We start from the raw sequence: 19,495 nt of genomic DNA, 5'->3' as shown, positions 1-19,495 counted from the left end.
CAGCTTTCTTTATAATCCAACTCTCACATCTATACATGATTACTGGAAAAAACCGTAGCTTTGACTATATGGATCTTTGTCGGCAAAGTAATGTCTCTAATTTTTAATACACTGTCTAGGTTTGTCATAGCTTTTCTTCCAAGCAGCAGGCATCCTTTAATTCTGTGGCTCATCTGTCTGTTAGTCGCTCAGTCCTGTCCAACTCTTTGCAACCCCATGGACTGTAGCCTGCCAGGCTCCTCTGCCCATGAAATTTTCCAGGCAAGAATACTGGAGTGGGGTGCCATTGTCTACTCTAGGAGTCATCAACCCATAAAATCCTATAAAAAACCCATCCGCTACTCATTAAGTCATCATTTCCTATTTCTCCCTCCTCCATCTTCTGGAAACTGCAAACCTGCATTGTGTCTCTGTGAATTTGCCTATTCCACCTCTGTCACATAAAAAGCATCACATGGTATGTGACCTTTGTGTCTGGTTTCTTTCATTCCGCACAGTGTTTTCAACGTCCATCCACATTGTTGTCTTTATAACTTCATTCCCGTTTATGAGTGAATAATAACCTACATTTAGTTGTCCATTCATCTGTCAATGGACATTTGAGTCATTTCCAGCTTTTGGACGTTGTGAGTAATGCCACTATGAACTTTCCTATAAAGTTTCTGTGTGGACCTATGTTTTCGTTTCTCTTGGGTATATACCTAGGAGTGGAGTTGCTGGATCATATGATAATTCTATGTTTAACTATTTAAGGAGCTGCCAAACTGTTTTCTAACCATACCATTCTACTTGCTGGATCATATGATAATTCTATGTTTAACTATTTAAGGAGCTGCCAAACTGTTTTCTAACCATACCATTCTACATTCCCACCAGTAATGTATAAGAGTTCTTATTTTTCTACATCCTTGCCAACTCTTGTTAGTTTTCATTTTTAGAAAAATCAAAGTCATCTTAGTAAGTGTGAAGTGGTATCTTATGGAAGTGGTGTCATATTGTTTTGATTTGCATTTCCCTATGACTAATGACATCATGTAAAATGCTGGGCTGGGTGAAACACAAGCTGGAATCAAGATTGCCAGGAGAAATATCAGTAACCTCATATATGCAGATGACACCAGTCTAATGGCAGAAAACCAAGAGGAACTAAAGAGCCTCTTGATGAAGGTGAAAGAGGAGAGTGAAAAAGCTGGTTTCAAACTCAACATTCAAAAAACTAAGATCATGGTATCAGGTCCCATCACTTCATGGCAGATAGATGGGAGGGAAAATGAAAACAGTGAGAGACTTTATGTTTTTGGACTCCAAAATCACTGTGGATGGTGATTGCAGCCATGAAATTAAAAGATGCTTGTTCCTTGGAAGAAAAGCTATGACAAACCTAGACAGCATATTAAAAAGAAGAGACATCACTTTGCCGACAAAGGTCTGTCTAGTCAAAGGTATGTTTGGTTTTTTCCAGTAGTCATGTACAGATGTGAGAGCTGGACCATAAAGAAGGCTGAGGGTCAAAGAATTGATACTTTTGAACTGTGGGGATGGAGAAGACTCTTGAGAGTCCTTTAGACAGCAAGGTTATCAAACCAGTCAATCCTAAAGGAAATCTACCCTGAATATTCTGGAAGGATTGATGCTGAAACTGAATGTCCAATACTTTGGCCATCTGATTTGAAGAGCTGACGCGTTGGAAAAGACCCTGATGCTGGGAAAGATTGAGGGCAGGAGAAGAGGAGGGTGGCAGAGGATGAGATGGTTGGATGGCATCATTGACTCAGTGGACATGAGTTTGAGCAAACTCCGGGAGATAGTGAAGGACAGGGAAGCCTGATGTGCTGCAGTCCATGGAGTTGCACAGTCAGACCCAACTGAGCCACTGAACAACAACAATGACTAATGACAGTGAACATCTTTTCATGAGTTTAATAGCCATTTGTATATCTTCTTTGGAGAAATATCTATTCAAGTCTTGTACCATTTTTTAAAGTGGATTGTCTTTTTTGGTTGAGTCTTAAGATTTCTTTTTATGTTCTAGAGCCTTATCATATATTTCCTGGGTTGTCTTTTCACTCTCTTGTATAGTCCTTTGATACAGAGAAGTTTTATATTTGTTTCTTTGGTTGTTGTGTTTTTGGTATCATAGCTAATAATTCATTGCTATGAAGATGTACCCCTATGTTTTCTTCCAAGAATTTTATGGTTTTAGCTCTTAGGTGTTGGCTATCGAGTGTTGAGTGGATTTTTGTGTATGGTGTGAGATGGGGATTAGACTTTATTATTTTGTACACAAAGATCCAGTTGTCCCAGCACCACTTGTTGATCTATTACTTTCATAATTACAAAAATAGATTTAAAAAAATAAGCCTGCTCTTGTGTTTAAACTGAAGTAGATATTGCTGAGCAAGGACATCCCTTTGGGTCTAGAGGCTGTCCTGATCTCCCCCTCATACTCCTGGGGCAGTAGAGCCCTGCCCCAGTACTTTGTCCCTTCCAGCATTTGCACATCAGTGGGCAGATCATCAGCTCCAAGCCGGAGGCCTTAGTGATGAGTATAAAGCAGGAGGCAGGCTCGCCTGGGTGCTGCGGGAGGAGCAGTCCACCCTGGCATAAAGGGCATGGGTTGTCTGGAGCCTTGGCTGCAGCAAAAGCCACTGGCTCTGCAGGGCTGATCCAGCCTGGGGAAGCCAGACCAGGTCAGGCAAGGCCATCAGAGAGACCCATCTCTCCCTGGGATAAGGGAACCAGTGGATGCAGGTACAACCTTCCCCTCTTAGTTCAGCCTTTTGGTCTGGAGGCTGGGTAGAGCATGGCCCCTAGGGTTTGGGCTCTCCCTGCCCCCACCTGCTGCCCCAAACCCTTTGGAGCCAGTCACCACCACCCCCACTTTTCCTCCCACTTGCTTCATTCCACCTGCCCTTGGTCCCACAGGTAGCCACTGGGGCTCTGCCATCTCTGCCCAATCCTGGGCTGTGGGCGGGGGCAGGAGGGGGGGTCTGGGCTCCCAGTGGCCCTTCTTGGAGCCAATCTAGGTCCTAGGGGTTGGAACTGTCACTGTGATTCCTACTGGCAGCAGCTCCCCCATCTCCCTATTTGCTCCTTGTATCCACACACCACCCTCTCCCTGGGTGCCCCCAGACCTGTGCCCTCCAGGCCCCACAGGCAGCCCTTCCAACCTTGGTCCCTGCTACCCATTCCTCCCTCCTTTCCTCCTGGAGGCCACCCAGTCCAGGGACCCAATGGACAGCTCCTCTGTCTGCTGCTCACAGAGCTCCCTCTGGGTCCTGCAGGCTCAGGGGTTGCTGCTGTGGGACGTCACCTCCCTGTGCCCCCACCCACCTCACCAGTTGCTGTTTGCCCCAACCTAGGGCCTGAGCGAGGCATGGCTAAGAGCGGTGGAGTGGCCAGCCAGGGAAGGACTGGGGGCTGGAAGACCACTGGGAGCTGGTGGGGGGGTCCCTCTGCTGGCAGGTCTGGCACAGCCCTCTCAGCCAGGGGCTTGGAACAGAGCTGGCAACCACACAACCTGTGCTGGCAGCAGCTGCTCACATGGCCAGCCTTGACCTGCAAGTGCACCTGCTCTCCAGGTGAGGCACGATGCCCCTTCCCAGGTCGGGGCAGCCGAGGAGGCTGACTGAGCCCAACACAGCACAGACTCCCACTCACTCGGTACCTTGCCCAGGGGACACCTTGCCCAGGGGGCACCTGGCAAACGCTTGTACTCCACACTCCTTGTCCAGGTCCCTGACCCCTCAAATGCAGTGGCACTTTCTTAGACCCCATGTTCTTTCTCTGGCCATCTTAGGGTAGCTCTGTCCCCTCTCAGGGCCCCTGAGACAATCCTCCTATTCGTGACCCCAAGGCACCCCTGCATCCCAGGCTCCCTGAGGACCCTCAGTACCTTGGGCCCCCTGCACAGTGGGCCTCCCCCTGGAGTCCCTCTTTCCCCCACTCCCACATCCGGGCCCAGGGAAGTCCTGCAGAGCCTCAGGCCCGGGCCGTGGCCCCCCAAGGCTGGGAGAGCTTTGCCTGCCCTGGGGTCTGGAATGGTGCCCAGAAAAGAGTAGGCACTTCATGAATGCAGGTGAGTGAGGTCATTTGGGGAAGGGTGCCTCCACACACCGCCCAGCCTCCTCTCCACCCCCGTAGCCCATTTCCCACACAGCGGCCAGAGGGAGCCTCCCAATCGCCCCCCGCCACCCCCCCGCCCAGGCCTCTATCTCTCTTCCTCCTTCACCATTCAGGTCTCACTTGCTCAGATGGGCTGCCTGGTGGCCCAGACAACTTAGCTCTGGCCATGCTCTCAGCCCCTGACCTTGCTTTGGCCGACTCTCTCAACCTTACCCTCGCCGGGGATCTGCCTACTTGATTAGGGGTGAGCTGGGTGTGGGTTTTTTGTTAATTGATTTTACTGTCTAGGGCTCCAACTGGCTCACCTGGGCTGCCTTCTCTGAGGTGGTACCCAGATTCATAGCTCTCCACTCACCCCCTAATCTCAACTTGGAGCATCTCAGCCCCAGGGGACAGAGGTCATGCCCCAGCCCCTGCCTGGCCCCTGGAGGCCTAGGAAAGTCCTCCTGAGGTGGGGGATATGGATGTCTCAGCCCACCCCGCCCTTGGCTTTCACTAGGCCGGCATGGACGGCTGGAGGACACAGCCAGGATTGGCAAGGAGCCAGGCCAGGAGCCACCAAGGGGCCGAGAGAGTGGACCAGGCTTCGTGCCAGGCTGAGCGTAGGTGCAGCCACCGAGAAGAAAGGCCTTGCTCAACCTTCCTGTGCCAACCGCAGCCCTCCTCCTCCCGGTGACTCAGCACAGCTCGGCAGAATGCCTGGGGGCACTCAGGGGAGGGTAGGACACAGCCAGTCCCTTGCCCCTTGAGTGCCAGCTCACAGGTGGTTTCCAGGAAGGCATGCGAGTGGGTCCTGTCCCCACTCTGCTTGGCCACTCCAGCTCCCGGCCTCCCTCACCTTTGGCCTCCTCACTTTCACCCCAGAGTGTGGACCTTATGGTCTCTGGGGATTTGGTGACTGGAATTCCTTAGCCCAGAACCCCTGGCCCAGAACTGCAATGGACAGCAAAGTGAGGGGGACACCAGCCCCCCGGGCAAGACGGCTGTCGGGGTCAGCTGACCTGGTGAGGCGCACCCCCTCTTGGTTCCCACTCATTGGGCAGCTCGTCCCTTTGACATGAGTCTCGCAAGGAATACCCTCCTCTGTCCTGCCCACGTCCAGAGCCGGGCCTCAGGCCTTGACCTCTAGGAAATGGCTACCTTGGGCCCCCTCTTTACTAGTATCTTCCAGGAGCGCTGTGCTTGCCACCAGAGGCCCTTCCTGGTTGTGGGCCATGAGGGTGCCCTCCCCTGCCCCAGTTTGCTGCCCAGTTCACAGGGCATTGCTTGTTTGGGGACGGGGGCAGGGACCATTCAGCTGGCTGATCATGGCGTGGCACATTCTTGGGTGAGGGGTGAAGGACATCTCCCACGGAGCCCCCACTGGTCCCTATTTCCTTGGGATCCCACCAGGGAATTGGTCCACCCCCTTCTGGAAGTCCGTCGGGGCACACAGAGGCCCAGGCAGCAGATAGCAGCCTGGCCTTTCCTGCCCTGGGGCCTGTGAGCAAGTGGGTAGGTCATTGCAGCCCAGCACAGGCACCTTCCTAACCCAAGGGGGAAGTGACTTGCTCAAGGCCATGTGTCCAAGCTGGCCCCACCCAGATCCCTGTGATTTGGGGACCCCATGAGAGGCCTGCAGTAGGGCTCCCACTGTGAGGTCAGCTCCCAGCACCATGGGTGCTGTGGCCAAAAACTGGAGGAAGGACCTGGAGTCCTGGGCAGTCAGAATGGGGGCCTTGACAGGCAGCTCTTTGTTCTCTCTGCCACCACTAGGGGGTACTGTCCTCAGAGGGCATCCAGCTGCCAGGCCAGTGTGCCCACACAGGGGTCACTCAATGATCACCCAGGACAGGCAACATTCCAGGATCTGGGGGCCAGAGCCCAAGTCCAGCCCTTTGATGGGTGGCCATCCTGGTTTACCCACCCCACAATGAGCTAGCCTGCCACCCAGTGTTGACATCTGCTTTGAGCTTAGGTGTGGGGGAGGAGGGGCGCCAATGGGAGCAGGATGGCTGACCCCCACCTCCAGGCTGGCAGCCTTGGCCCACTCCTGAGGGCCCTGGCCTCAGTTTCCTCATCTGTAAAGTGTGGAGAGTTCTAGAATCACTCGAGTGTGGCTATGAGGGCTCCATGCAATATGGGTGCCATCCCAGATGACATACTGGGAAGCAGGGCTCCTCAGAGCCCACTGGCTTCTCAGGAAGGTCCAGCATTAGCCCTTTGCTGGCCCTTCAGCGGCCCTGCAATGTTGTTATTATCCCACAGGCATTGAACCCTCACATGCTCCCACCGTATGCTTCGGGGTGCAGGGACAGTTTGATCCTGGCTATGCTAGTCATGCAGGTGCTGGGCAGGGAGTTAACCTAAACCTCCACTGTTCTGTTACCACATCTGTGAGGAGTGAGAACAGGGTGGCCTGTGGGCAACTGGCCCTGGAGAGCTATCATCCCAGGGGAAGCAGTCTGTGGCGGGTTGAATGATGGCCCCAAAAAGATGTGTTCTGGTCCCAGTACTTCAGGATGTGACCTTCTTTGGAAATAGGGACTTTTTTTTTCCTTTATTTTTATTAGTTGGAGGCTAATTACTTCACAACATTGCAGTGGGTTTTGTCATATATTGACATGAATCAGCCATGGAGTTACATGTATTGGAAATAGGGACTTTTAAAAATATGTTTATATATTCGGCTGTTCCAGGTTTTAGTTGTTGCATGCAGGATCTTCAATCTTCATTGTGGCATGAGAGATTTTTAGTCGCAGCATGTGGGATCTAGTTCCCTGATCAGGTATCGAAGCTGTGCTCCCTGCATCGGGAGTTGTGGAGTCTTAGCCACTGGACCACCAGGGAAGTCACTGGAAGTAGGAACTTTATAGATGTAATTAGTTAAGATGAGGTCACATGGGAGCAGGGTAGGTCTAGCCCAATAGGGCTGGTGTCTTTGGAAAAGAACCTGTGAAGAGAGATCCAGGAGGAAGGCGATGTGATGATGGAGGCAGAGAGTGGAGTGATGTGTCAGTGGGCTGAGGGACACCAAGGATAGCGCCACTAGATACCTGAAGCTGGAAAGGGTGGGTCAGGATTCTATCCAGGTCTTTGGAGGGAGCAAAGCCCTGCAGACACCTTGATTTGGGCTTGTGACCTCCAGAACTGTTGTCTCAAGACCCCTGGTTTGTGGTCACTGTGCGGCCCCAGGACAGACACACGGTCCGTCAGCACTGGCTACAGTGTGGATGCAGCAGGCTGGCTGAAGGGTCACTTGCCTTGCAGGGTGGGCAGAGGGCATTCTGGGTGGAAGAGGGGGTCTGGTCTGACCGGCAGGATGGTGGGCAGGTCGGGGGAGACAGATGGGGAGAATGTTGGGTCTGGCCTGACCTGTGGGAAGATCGGACAGGGAGCTGGGTAGAGAGTGATCAGCGTGTCCCTTCTCCCCTTCCATGAGCATCTACTGAACTCCTGGACATGGGGCAGAGATAAGGGGCCGAGCTTCAGAGCCCAAGTGGACAAAGTTGCAGACCCTAGTGGGGTGGTGGGCCCACCAGGAGTGACAAGGTCCTTCCCAGGATGCTGAGGGCCCACCACTGGCCTCCATCATTCTGGGGGCTGCATGATGTGCAGGGGCAGGGGAGTACCATCCCTCTCTGGGCCCAGCACTCCAGAAGCCTTATCTGGGGCTCAGGTGAGGGAATCAGAGGTTCTGGGATATTGGGCGGTTGAAGTGGTAGGAGCTGGCCCCACCATAGGAATCAAGGGCCACCCTTAGGGTTAGTGCCCAGGGTCGGGGTCAGGGTGGGGTTTATTGCAGGGACAGGGTTATGGTTGGGTGGGTCAGAGTTAGGGGGTAGGATTAGTGTTGGTGAAGTCACAAGAGTTAGGGTCAAGGTCAGGGCTCCGGTTAGGGTTAGTGTGGGGGTAATTGGAGGGAGAGGGTCATGGTGGGGTTGGTCAGGTTTCAGAACGTGGATGGTGAGGTGCAGAGCTCATATTTGTTGTTAGGATTTATTTTTATTCAAAAGTGTGTATCCTCTCGGCCCTTTTGGTTTATACACACACACCCCAGAGCCCCTTCACTTGGGCTGACCCAGCACCCATGTAGTTCATATTGTTGTTTCTGATTCTTAAATCCATGAGGAATGGAAGGCATTATCTCTACTTTATGAGAAGAGCGAACAGAGTCCCAGAAAACTGTACCAAGAGGAGCGGGCCTGAGGTTTGAAGCTGAACTGCCCTTTGAAGCTGGACTGGGGGCAGTAGTGAGGCTGCCCAGGGCCTATGGGATATCAGTTAAAGGTCATGCGGATCCTCTATGGCTTCTCCAGGCAGGTAGGCTATTTTCACGTGGTTTCTGTGCACTGATAGGATCACATCTTCCATTTTCCAGGAGGCTTGAATTATTGATCTGCCTGATGTTTAACAACCCCTGGACCTCCCTCAAAGAGCTGCCTCTTAAAGCAGAGCTTTTCTTACTATTAACTGTGTTGAGAGGTCTGGTAGGAACAGCTTGGGGACCCTGTGCAGCTAGAATGCCATCAGGGTGGAGAAAACACAGATGGGGAGGAGAGGCTGGACCAAAGACTATGTCCCCCTCTCTGCTGCCACCACTGTCTCTGTGCCCATTACTTCCTGGAGCTCCGCGGTGCCACTGGCCAGGCTGAACATGGGTGTCTCCGTTTGTTGGGACAAGTGGTCCTCTTCAGCTCCAGTAGACCTTCAGATGCTGGGGAAGAGGGTCTCCAAGTATGGGATGGGGGCCTTGGCATAATGGTTTGCTCGTTGCCTCTGTGAGGTGGTTGTTTTTTTTGTTGTTGTTGTTGTTTTTAACTCATAATTGAACACACAAACACCAAAGCACACAGGTTATGAGTGCAAACACTAATTCTCATAAGTCAAGCACACAGTGCAACGGCGCCCAGAACAAGGGTGCTGGCCAGAAAGGCCATCCGCCACCCTGAGCCCGCTCCCCCCGGGCACGCAGAGCTCACTGCTTGCCCGCCTCTCCCGGAGCCCCCTCGCAGTGTCTGCGTGTTTCACTGCCGGAGGACCCACGCGTGAGGACGCAACTCTAGTGGTCTAGGACGTTTACTCCGCTCCACGCCCACGTGCAGCCTGGGCCCCTTCCTTCCCAGGTACAGCTCGCTGTAGGCCCCACCACGACCCGTCAGAGCCGCCAACAGCTTCGGGGCTACGAGACCGGCGGGATCGCGGAACCCGGCCACCTGCCATCCCCCTATAGTCCGGAGCCTTCCTCGCTCTGGTGTACCTGCGCACGGGCGGGGAGCGAAGAACCCGGAACCAGATGTCAGGGCTCGCGTTTCCGGCCGGCGGACCCCGAGCGCTGTACCGAGAGCGCTCGGACGGCGGCCGACAGACTCCGGTTACCATGGCAACGCGGAGGGACAAGAGGCTGCTCGGGGCCAGCGTTCCGGGTGAGGCGCGGGCGCAGGGGCTACGCGGCGGGGCGTCGAGGGGCCTCAGGGGCCCGCCACACGAGAAGGTGTGGCCCTTTGGGTCGCTTTTCACGGGCGTCGTCGCTTTTCTTGGAAAAACTCGAGACGTCCAAGTCCTGCCAGACGCCGCGCACTCCCTTGGGGCCACCCTGCAGGGCTGTGTGCGCGAGAGCGGTGCCGGGCCCGTGGAGCCCGGTACGCAGAGCCCGGACTCTTCTCTGCAGCGCCTGTGTCGCAGACGGGGTGGGAAGGCTGGGGCGTTCGCTGGCGCCACGCTTTGAGTTTTCTGCGTTGTTATTCGACCCCTTCAGGAACCTGAAGAGGTGGGCGCTGCAGAGATGGGAGAGTTTACCGGTTCCACAGCCAGTGAGGACAGGTTCAGACCCAGACAGCCTGGTCCAGAGTAACTAAAGAAAAAAAATTATTTGAGATTTACGAAAGAGTTGCAAAAGAAGTATAAAGATTGCCTCGGTACTTTTACCGAGGTGCCCCCAAATGTTAATCTCTTATGTTACCATAGTTCTTTTTAGCAAACTGAGGAAACTTAACTCATACAAAAATATGATCTAATGTACAGGATTTATTCAGACTCAGCAATTATCCCACGGATGACTTTTCTCTTTTACAAGATCCAGTCCAGGACCGTTCGTGTTTTCTTTCTTATTCTTTAATCTGGAGCTCTTCCTCAGTCATTCCTTGACTTTTATGAGTCAGTTATTTTGTAGAATGCCCCTCAGTTTGGGTTTATCTGATGTTCCCTTACGATTACTTTTAAGTTAGGCATTTTTGGTAAGAAAAACCTTACCTGTGAAATTGTGTTTTTTTCTGCATCTTATCAGGAGTCGTATAATGTCGATTTGTCCCATTACTGCTGACACTAACTTTAGTTGTTTTTGTTAGGAGATAATCTATAAGGTGTTTCCATCACTGAGTTACCATTTTTCCCATGGGGAGTTAGTTAGTTTGAAAGTGTGTGAATATATTGTTTATAACCATACTGCCAATCACTAATTTTATCATCCAGAAGTGAGCATTTTCTGAAACAATTGTAAGGGTTGCTTTTGCCACAGAGTGATTTTTTCATTTCCATTATTTTTACTTTTTAAGTTGTAATTCTACTGTAAGGAAGAACCTTCCATATTTTAATTTATTCAGTTATTTATCTTGGCATAGACATTTTAATTCTATTTCATAGGTTATAGACCATTACTAAGGGCTTCCAAGGTGACTCAGTGGTAAAGAATCTGTCTGCCAATGCATGAGACATGAGAGATGGGGGTTCAATCCCTGGGGCAGGAAGATCCCCTGGGGCAGGAAATGGCAACCCACTCCAGTATTCTTGCCTGGAAAATTCCATGGACAGAGGACCCTGGCCGGCTACAGTCGATGGGGTTGCCAAGAATCACACAAGACTGAGCATGCACACACAGAAGTTCATTACTATCATTTATTTTGTTGCTCTGTTATGCAAATTTGGCCCATTCAGGTTAGCTTCTGTGTCCTTTTTAGCCTATCCTCAACATTTTGAGCACTTCCTTATTATCTGGTACCATAGGATATTCTGGACTCAATCTTGTGCTTTCCTTGACCTAACCTCGAATCAGAAATTTCTCTAAGGAGTGTTAGTTCCTTTTAATTTAGAAGATTTTTTTTTTTTAGAAACCAAGATCTTTGGAGGTATGCTTATTGCTACTGGAGGGTTATTACTTTTTGGCTTTCTCAATGGGCAGCACTAGGAAACATTAATTTGTGTACCCCCTATACATCTGTATCTATTTCTATATCCATACATCTGTGTATATATTAAAAACTGAGTTTATATTGGTACCTCCAATTTCAGTCTCACCACAGGGTTCTTTCTATTAATACATTCCTTTTTACTCTCTAACTCTGGCTCCCGTTGTCTCAGTCTGGTCTGGCCTTTGTCCCCCAGTCATGTCTGACTCTTTGCAACCCCAGGGACTGTAGCCCACCAGGATGCTCTGTCTGTGGAATTCTCCAGGCCAGAATACTAGAGTGGGTTGCCATTTCCTTCTCCAGGGGATCTTCTCCACCCAAGGATCGGACCTACATCTCCTGCACTCGCAGGTGGATTCTTTACTGCTGAGCCATAGGGGAAGCCCTATTGTCCTCAGTATGTTCACCTTTTTGCTCAATCCTAGACTACGTATAGTTTCAGTATTGCCAAGCTATATTTCTGTGAAAAACAAACCTACTTAAGTAGAGTATATTTGCATGTGCTAGTTTTTTATTTTTTCTTTTAATATATAGTCAGAATCTATTTTACAAAGTCGCCTTAGTGTATTTATGTTATTTGTAATAAAGTTAGGTTTATTTGTTTCTGATTATATTTCACTTTGAGTCCTTCTTGATTCCACCCCTACCCACCCCCCCCCCCCCCCCCCCCCCCCCCCCCCCCCCCCCCCCCCCCCCCCCCCCCCGTGCTGTGCAGTTTGTGGGATCTTAGTTCCCCAACCAGGGATTGAACCTGGGCCCTCGGTGAAAGCACAGAGTCCTAACTGCTGTACCACCAGAGAATTCCCAAGTCCTTATTGATTTTAAGTCTTGGTATCTGAAACATTTATGTGGTTCTAAAAGTATGAGCAGATTATCAGCTCTTAACTACAAGGCTGTTCAACTTATCTCCTATTTGATCATTTATTTGCTTTTTTGGGTGGGGTGGGGGAGGCATGGGAATTTGGCAGCTGTAAATTCGGAGTATAAAAAAGCGCTATATTCTCCTCACTTTAGCAATATCCCTCATCCCCAGCAAGTACCAGGATGGAATTAAGATCCATCTGCTGCTCTTCTCTCACCTCAGGTTTTACAAATGGTTGTGGGTACTATCTGGCAGTCAGTGAAAGACAGGAGTCATAGGCCTGTAATTTTCACCCTCTTGATGCCCTTAATGATCACCTGTACTGAGCTTTGTTCACTCGGGGGTTCCAGAGGGTGCCAGCCTTGAGTCCTCTGTCCCGCATACAGAAATGAGCCACCTCTGGACTTTCTTTCAAATCCCGCAAATATGTTTCATAGATTTGGGTTTATTAAATATATTTACAGAGCACCAGTAAGACAACATTCTGTTTCTGACTTTGAGCCTTTACAAACGGCCTTTTGTTGTAACTTTTAGATTTTGCAACTGCTTAGGTTTTATTGAGGTCATGCAATGTATTTTCAGTTAAGTACTTGTCAATATTTATTCCAAAACAGTTGCTCCAAGTTTTTAATCAGATGAACAAAAGTATTATTAGTTCCATTGTCATGTCTGCAATCGAGTAGCCTGTGAGTTCCTCTCTGCCTTGGATGTGCTTTGCTCTGATGACTTGGTCATCTTGGCAAGGGCTGAGATTGGCAAGGACAGAATCATTCTCCCAGGCTCCTGCCCTATACATCTGGCTTGCAATCCCAGCAGGCAGCATGCCAGAGAGGTGGGGCCCTGCCAGGGCAGAGCAGGACAGGGCAGGCCCCTCTGCAGAGCCCACTTGGCTTGGAAAGCTCTTTCTCTTCCATGGAGCTCCTTTTCATAATTCCTTAGGACTCATCCTTTGTCCCAAACTCTTTTAAGTATGATACCGGCTGTCAGGAGATGCTTGGCCATGGGTCCTCCTCACAGCCCTTTCTCTGTTGTTATCCGTGAAGAGACACCTCCGAGTCTCTCACTACCTGGACATGCTGACTTCTGAGCCTTTTTCTTGCTGGCCCCTTTGATCTGACAAGGATGGTCCTGCATAGTCAGGGTCAACCGCTGCAGACCACTGCTAGGTTTTGGGTAAGAGAGTGAGTGAGTGCCCAAGTTCTTCCACACTATCTACTGTTTAGTCTGTGGCAGTGTCAATGCACCAGGGGTGCATTCCAGCTCACTCACGACTGAGGTGTTCTTCCAGATGGGACTTCTGCTGCTTCTGTCTGCAGCCTGCAAATTTTCCATGTTTGGGAAACCAAGGCTTTCATGAAGAGTAATTTCCATCTTCCTAAGACCCAGGGGTTTCCAAGTGCCTTTTAGAACTGACAGATTAATCCTCTTTAGATTAAAAAAAAAAAAAAAGTTTAGAAAGTTCAGCATTTTACAGATGAGAACATCCGAGTGATGAGACAACCTAGCCTAGTCCCGCTGAGCCCACTGGTTCTCTTCGAAGACCGTGAGTGCTACGAGCCAAGCTGAGTTGACAGTGGACTTCCCACCTACCACCTTCCGCTTTCGCCAGTTTTGTTTGGCCCCTCCCAGAAACTGGGTGCTTGCTGTGGATGCCTGCTGGCTGACAGACAGACTGGGTCTTGATTTGGAATCTGGTGTTTAATAAAAGCTGTTAATCTCAGCCTCAGGGCTTTTAGGATTTATAACGGAAGCAGGGCAGGCTGTCTGTGTTGGAGTGGGAAGGAAAGGAGCACGAGTGCGGGGCATGTCGGGGTGCAGTGGAACATACACAGTAGAAGCTGGTTCCTTTCTGGGGATCAGCTGGAGGTCCAGAGGGAGCTGTAGTGGGCAAGGTGGGCTAGCCCCCATCCTAGGGGTCTTTTTTAAAAGATAATTTTATTTATTTTTTGGCTGTGCTGGGTTTTCACTGCTGCTCGGGCTTTTCTCTGGTTGCAGAGAGCCGGGGCCACTCTCTAGTTGCAGTGTGCAAGCTCCTCATCGCAGTGGCTTCTCTTGTTGTGGAGGATGGGCTCTAGGACACACTGGCTTCATCAATTGCGGCACGTGGACTCAGCTGTTGTGACTCGCTGGCTCTAGAGCAGACTCAGTAGTTGTGGCACACAGGCTTAGTTGCTCTGAGGCATGTGGGATCTTTCCGGATCAGGGATCGTATCTGTGTCTCTTGCTTTGGCAGGCAGATTCTTTACCACTGAGCCACCAGGGACACCCCCTAGATGTCTTCATATACTGTGCCAAACAGGTTGAACTTTTTTTTTTCAACAAGGCCATGTGCCATGGGCACAGTATCACATGATCAGATTTCTATACTAGAAGCATAATTCCCAGGGGTGGCTGTGCTATTGGTACATTTAAGAGGCAAGCCTATGGGAGTCCTCAGAAGAGGGACCCCCGTTGACTTCACAGACCTCGGCCTGCTGTCTCCATAAAGAACCATAGTGATGACTCACGGGCACTTCATCAACGATCACAGTAGCATCGGCATCATTTAAAGTTGTATATTTGCTTAAAAACTGATTCTTTGCCTGTGATTGTGCACAGGTCTGTGGGTGGCCCTTGAATGCATGATTTCTGTTGACAAGTGAGTTCTGTGCCAGACCCCAGAACTCACGAGGCCACCCACCAGCCCGCAGTCACACAGCCCCACCATAGGCAGTCGGGTTTGTGCACATGTTGGGGTTTGCAAGGGGCCAGCCATTAGACGTCCAATTAGTGTGGGTGAACCTGAAATTTTGGAGGTCACCGAGTCGCCTTGTTATCTCACACTGGACTTTGCCTGAACTTGGTGGCCAGCCAGACCTGCCGGAACGCTGGTTTCCCAGTGGTCCTGGGTACCCTGCACCAGGGCAGGGGCCACAGCTGAGCAGGATGTGAGCCTCCTGAAGGCTTAGCGGAGCCACTTCCTGCCATTTCCTCTGGGCGGGGCCTCCAGCCACTCCCGGAAGTTACCTGCTCCTCTCTGTGTTCCTGTGCCTCTCTGTCTTGTCCCAGCAAGGATGACAACTCGTTGGGGTGGGGACCTGGCCCCTGTGTCTCCAGCAGGTGAAACAGCACCTGAGAAGTAGTGAACACTGAATAAGTACTTGTTGAATAAATGAATGGATTTAAGAAAGTTTGCTATGTCTGTGAGAATTTTACATTACTTAATGTCATGTTCCTCTGGCTATAATGATATACATCCTGCATGGAATAGAAGCAAGCATTTGTTCTCTCCTTCAGTGTGCCAGGAATTGGGGTACAGAACAGGGTACCTGGGACATTCGGCAGGACATACTTGGGGAATCCCCTCAGCTGTCTGGATGGGGGAAATACTTGGCACCTGACTGAACTTGAAGCCAGTAACTCCAGTTTTTTACTGAATTCAAAACTTGTTAAAGTGAATGTCGGTTTTCCTGTAGTTCGTTGATACCTCCAGTAATACATGTAAAGCTCAAGTTATTGTCAATCTAGAGTGACCGGAGCTGAAGGGTGAGGGCTGGCGATCCAAGTGTGGGGGACTAGGGTATGTTGGAGTGGGGGAAACCGTGGACAGGGTCGCAGAGGTGGGCCAGGCACCTCAGTGGATACAGGGCTGTCCTCTGTGGTGGAGCGCACAGGGCTGTGGGCACTTTAAGGAAGCCGAGCCTTTGGAGCAGGAGGAAGAAGGGTTTGGAAGGGCCCGGGGGAGCAGAGATACCTGCCTTCCCCCAGTTCCTCTGCTCTAGCCCCAGAGCCCTAGTTTATGATTGTCCTGGGATAATTTTTTTCCATTTAGTTATTTAGTACATACTTTTGAGCGCCTCCTGTGTGCTGGAGTTCCAAGTATGGGATACCATGTGGAGCATGTAGGAAAGAATGACACATAAGCAGTAAACACCATCTCCTGATAAGTGCCAAGCGGAGACTTTGAATGTGAATAGGGCTACATCCTTGCACCAGGTTTGGTTGAAGATGCGGGAGGATTTCCTGGAGTGACACTTGAGTTGGTCTCAGGGACAGGAAGGAGCCTACATGCCGGTTTCCAGGCAGGGGGTAGCTGACTGACAAGGACCATTAGGCACCCCCCAGCCCTGAATGTGGTGATCCAGGTGTTGTAAGCGGACTCAGGAACAGGAAGCCCTTGTGTGTGTGGTGGGGAGGGAAGGCTTTTTTTTTCCTAACCCATCCCTTTGGTGGCCATAAAAGGGCAAGTATGGGAAAAAAAAAAAAAGGGCAAGTATGTAGCAGAGGAGCCAGTTCAGGGTCGAGTCATTGAGGCTCCAGGTGAGAGATGATGGTGGCTGAAGGGCGGCCTGGAGGATGAGAGCAGGAAATACAGGCTAGTTCCAGATGTTTAGCTTGGGCAGCTGGATGGAGTGGGGTGCCAATGACAAGCTGAGGGCTGTGGGGGCAGGGGCATACAGAATCAAAGGTGGCAGGCCCAGGGGTTTCCATCAGGTGCCTGTGGGTAGAGTGAGACTGCCTAGCTGGAGAAGGCGTGGAGGCCGGAGCTCTCCTCTGCTCCAGAGCCCTGTGGGGAGGCCACCACGCTGTCGCTGGTTAGAACAGCGCTATCAGGACTCTTGCTTCCAAGTTCATCCTCCGTCCTTCCCTGCTCTCACAGTCAGAAGGCCTGCTTCCTCCCTGATGCCACTCGTCAGGGGGTGCTTCCTCCGCCAAGCATTATCAGCATATACCTAGTGGACGTCTTACATTTTACTCAGTCTCCACACTAGCTGCCGGCCCCACGGGATGCCTGTGGCAAGTCCAGGTTGTCGTCTGTGCTTCTCCCGGCTGCTCTGAATCAGGGCAGGACCCCTCTCCTCAGGTTCAGTAATACTGAACAGCTAGAGCAGCTCACAGAACTCTGGGAAGTGTTCACTTACTAGATCACCAGTTTATTGTAAGTGGACACAACTCTGAGCGGCCAGATGGAAGAGGACGAGGTGGGCGGGAGGGGCTGGGAGCTCCCACCCCCTCTCTCGCAGCATACTGCCCTCCATGTCTCCACACCTTCACCAGCCTAGAAGCTCTCCAAATCTGGTGGTTCAGGGGTTTTTATGGGTGCTTTTGAAACCATACATAATAATTAGTCAAGCCCATTCACCTGCCTTCACTGATCAAGGTAGTTTTAAGACTTGGATATCCTGCCAGCAACACGTAACCTAAACAATGTTTGCCTGAGTTGTTTTCCGGGACTTGGGGTCAGCTGTATCTAGTTTGAGCTGAGCCAGTTAAGACTGGATAGGATTGCTGACCCTCCAACAGGACAAGTAGGAATGTCTGCTTGGTGACCTTTTGACATCGGAGAGTCGAAAACCCCACCCTCAAAACGTGCAGAGGGGGGCTTCCCTGAGGGTCTGGTCCCTGGTCCATGAAACTACTGAGCCCGCATGCTCTGGAGCCTGTGCACCACAACTCGAGAGAAGTCCACACCCCGCAATAAAATACCCTGCATGTCGCAACTAAAACCTCATGCAGCCACATGAGTTAATGAATTTAAAATAAACTTATGAAAACATGCAGAGGCCTGTTATCCTAGTATGTAACTGGGATACTGTGGATAATAATAACTAGGATAACAGTGAAGATCGATTACCAATCTTCTTCTTTTTAATATTTACTTATTTGACTGCACTGAGTCTTAGTCATTGCTTGCAGAATCTAGTTCCCTGTCCAGGGATTGAACCTAGGCACCCTGCATTGGGAGCACAGAGTCTTAGCCACTGGACCACCAGGGAAGTCCTGTTTCTCAGTCACCTTGCCTCATGCTCCCCACACCTCTGACCCCCCTGCTTCTTTATTCCTGAGCTCATAAATACCCCAAGCCGCTTGCCTCTGGGAAGGTGGATTTGAAATCCATTGCTTGACTGTCTTGCAAATAAAGACTGCAAACCTCTTTGTCCAAGGGAGTTTTGTTGTATGGGGGCAAAACGAACCTAGTTGCCAGCCAGGAGGTTAAGTCCAGAGGGACTTTTTGCCTGTGGCTTGTCGGCCCTTTGCCGGTCCTAAAAGACTGTGGACAAGTCTGAGCAGCTGCTTGGTCTGGTTTTTCCAAGGACTGGCCCCTGAATCTCCCCAGGAAGGTGCTGCCGAGATTTGGTGCTTAGTTTTGTTTTGTAGCAAAGAGACAGGTTTTGGGTTTTGAGTATTTGGGTTTGGAAGATGTCTTTTGGTTGAGTAACCTCCTTCAAAGAAACGCACTAGTGCCTAGATTGTTTGGCAGTCCTGTGCAGATCATGGGTGGGAGGCCCATCTGGCAGGATTTTGACAATCCTGACAAGATTATACAGGCTGATTAAACCATTAGCCATTGGTAACATTGGTAGCCATTAAACCATTCAGTCTCCAGCTCCTCTCCGCTCCCTAAAAGTTGGAAGGTGGAGTTGCAAGTTCCAACCCTCTAATCCTGTGGTTAGTTCCGCTGGCAACCAGCCCTCATTCATTGGTTATCCAAGGGCTTTCCAAACTCTCTTCATTAACTGACTCAGGTGTGGTTGAAAGAGGTTTGTTATGAATAATGGGAGACATCGTTTCACCCCGAGTTTTTTTACGAACTAGGAACAAAAACTCAGTATAACTAAAGATACCTGTTTAGCTCCTGTCATTTAGGAAATAAGGGTTTTAGGAGCCTGATGCCAGGAACCATGGATGAAGACCAGTGTTTACATCTGTTACTCTATCACAGCATCACAGGGCCCTGCGATCTCTTCCTGCTCTCCCAGCCTCTCGTGCCTGTGCCCTCTCCCTGTGGGGCGGGGTGGGGACTCCCCTCTGTGCCTCCTCTCTGGTGTGGTCACCCTGAGACTGGCTGGGCTGGAAGTGCCTATGTCTCTTCCCCTTCGTGAGCCTGGCCCACACCCCCAGTGGACACCAGGCAAGAGTTGGGGAAGGATGTTTGTGTCTGAAGTGAGCTCTTCTCAGACCCCTGAGGATTAGGGGTACCGTGACCAGTCTTAAGAAACGATAGTATTTGTCACACAGTTGCTGATAAGAGCATCTCCTGTGTAAGGTTCAGGGGGTCAGCACAGCAGACCTGTGGGCCAAACTCAGCCTACCCATTTTCTGTCTTCTTTAGCTGCTTTCATGCAGAGTTAAGGCATTTCCATAGAGACCCTGTGACCCACAAAGTCCCAAATATTTACTGACTGGCCCGAAAAGGAACAAAACTTGCCAGACCCTGCCCTGCACAATTCGTTGCCCTTATAAAAGAGCTACATAAGGAATTTGTCTAGATCTAACAAATGCCAGTGGCTTCACCTGGGAGATCGCCTTACTTTTTCCATATGAAAGATGCAAATCCAGTGATGGATCCTGTCTTCCTTTGTGC

At 50.7% G+C, this 19,495-nt stretch overlaps 1 protein-coding gene across 11 annotated transcripts in view; it reads left to right on the top strand.

Moving 5' to 3' along the window:
• The first annotated feature begins 9,436 nt into the window (after nt 1–9,436).
• The window catches only part of CCDC57 (coiled-coil domain containing 57), a 113,544-nt gene continuing 103,485 nt past the window's right edge, over nt 9,437–19,495 (top strand). For all 11 annotated transcript variants that reach the window (XR_006268651.1, XR_006268650.1, XR_006268641.1 and 8 more), the window contains exon 1: nt 9,437–9,530. Coding sequence is in view for 5 of the 11 variants with exons in the window: in XM_043463919.1 (XP_043319854.1) it covers nt 9,485–9,530 (46 nt within the window). In the remaining 6 variants the exon portion in view is untranslated. The remainder of the gene's footprint in view (nt 9,531–19,495) is intronic.

This window comes from Cervus canadensis, chromosome 1, assembly GCF_019320065.1.
Source record: "Cervus canadensis isolate Bull #8, Minnesota chromosome 1, ASM1932006v1, whole genome shotgun sequence".
Taxonomy (NCBI): Eukaryota; Metazoa; Chordata; class Mammalia; order Artiodactyla; family Cervidae; genus Cervus; species Cervus canadensis.
Note: the sequence above shows the minus strand (reverse complement) of the source record. Positions and strands in the feature narration are given on the sequence as shown.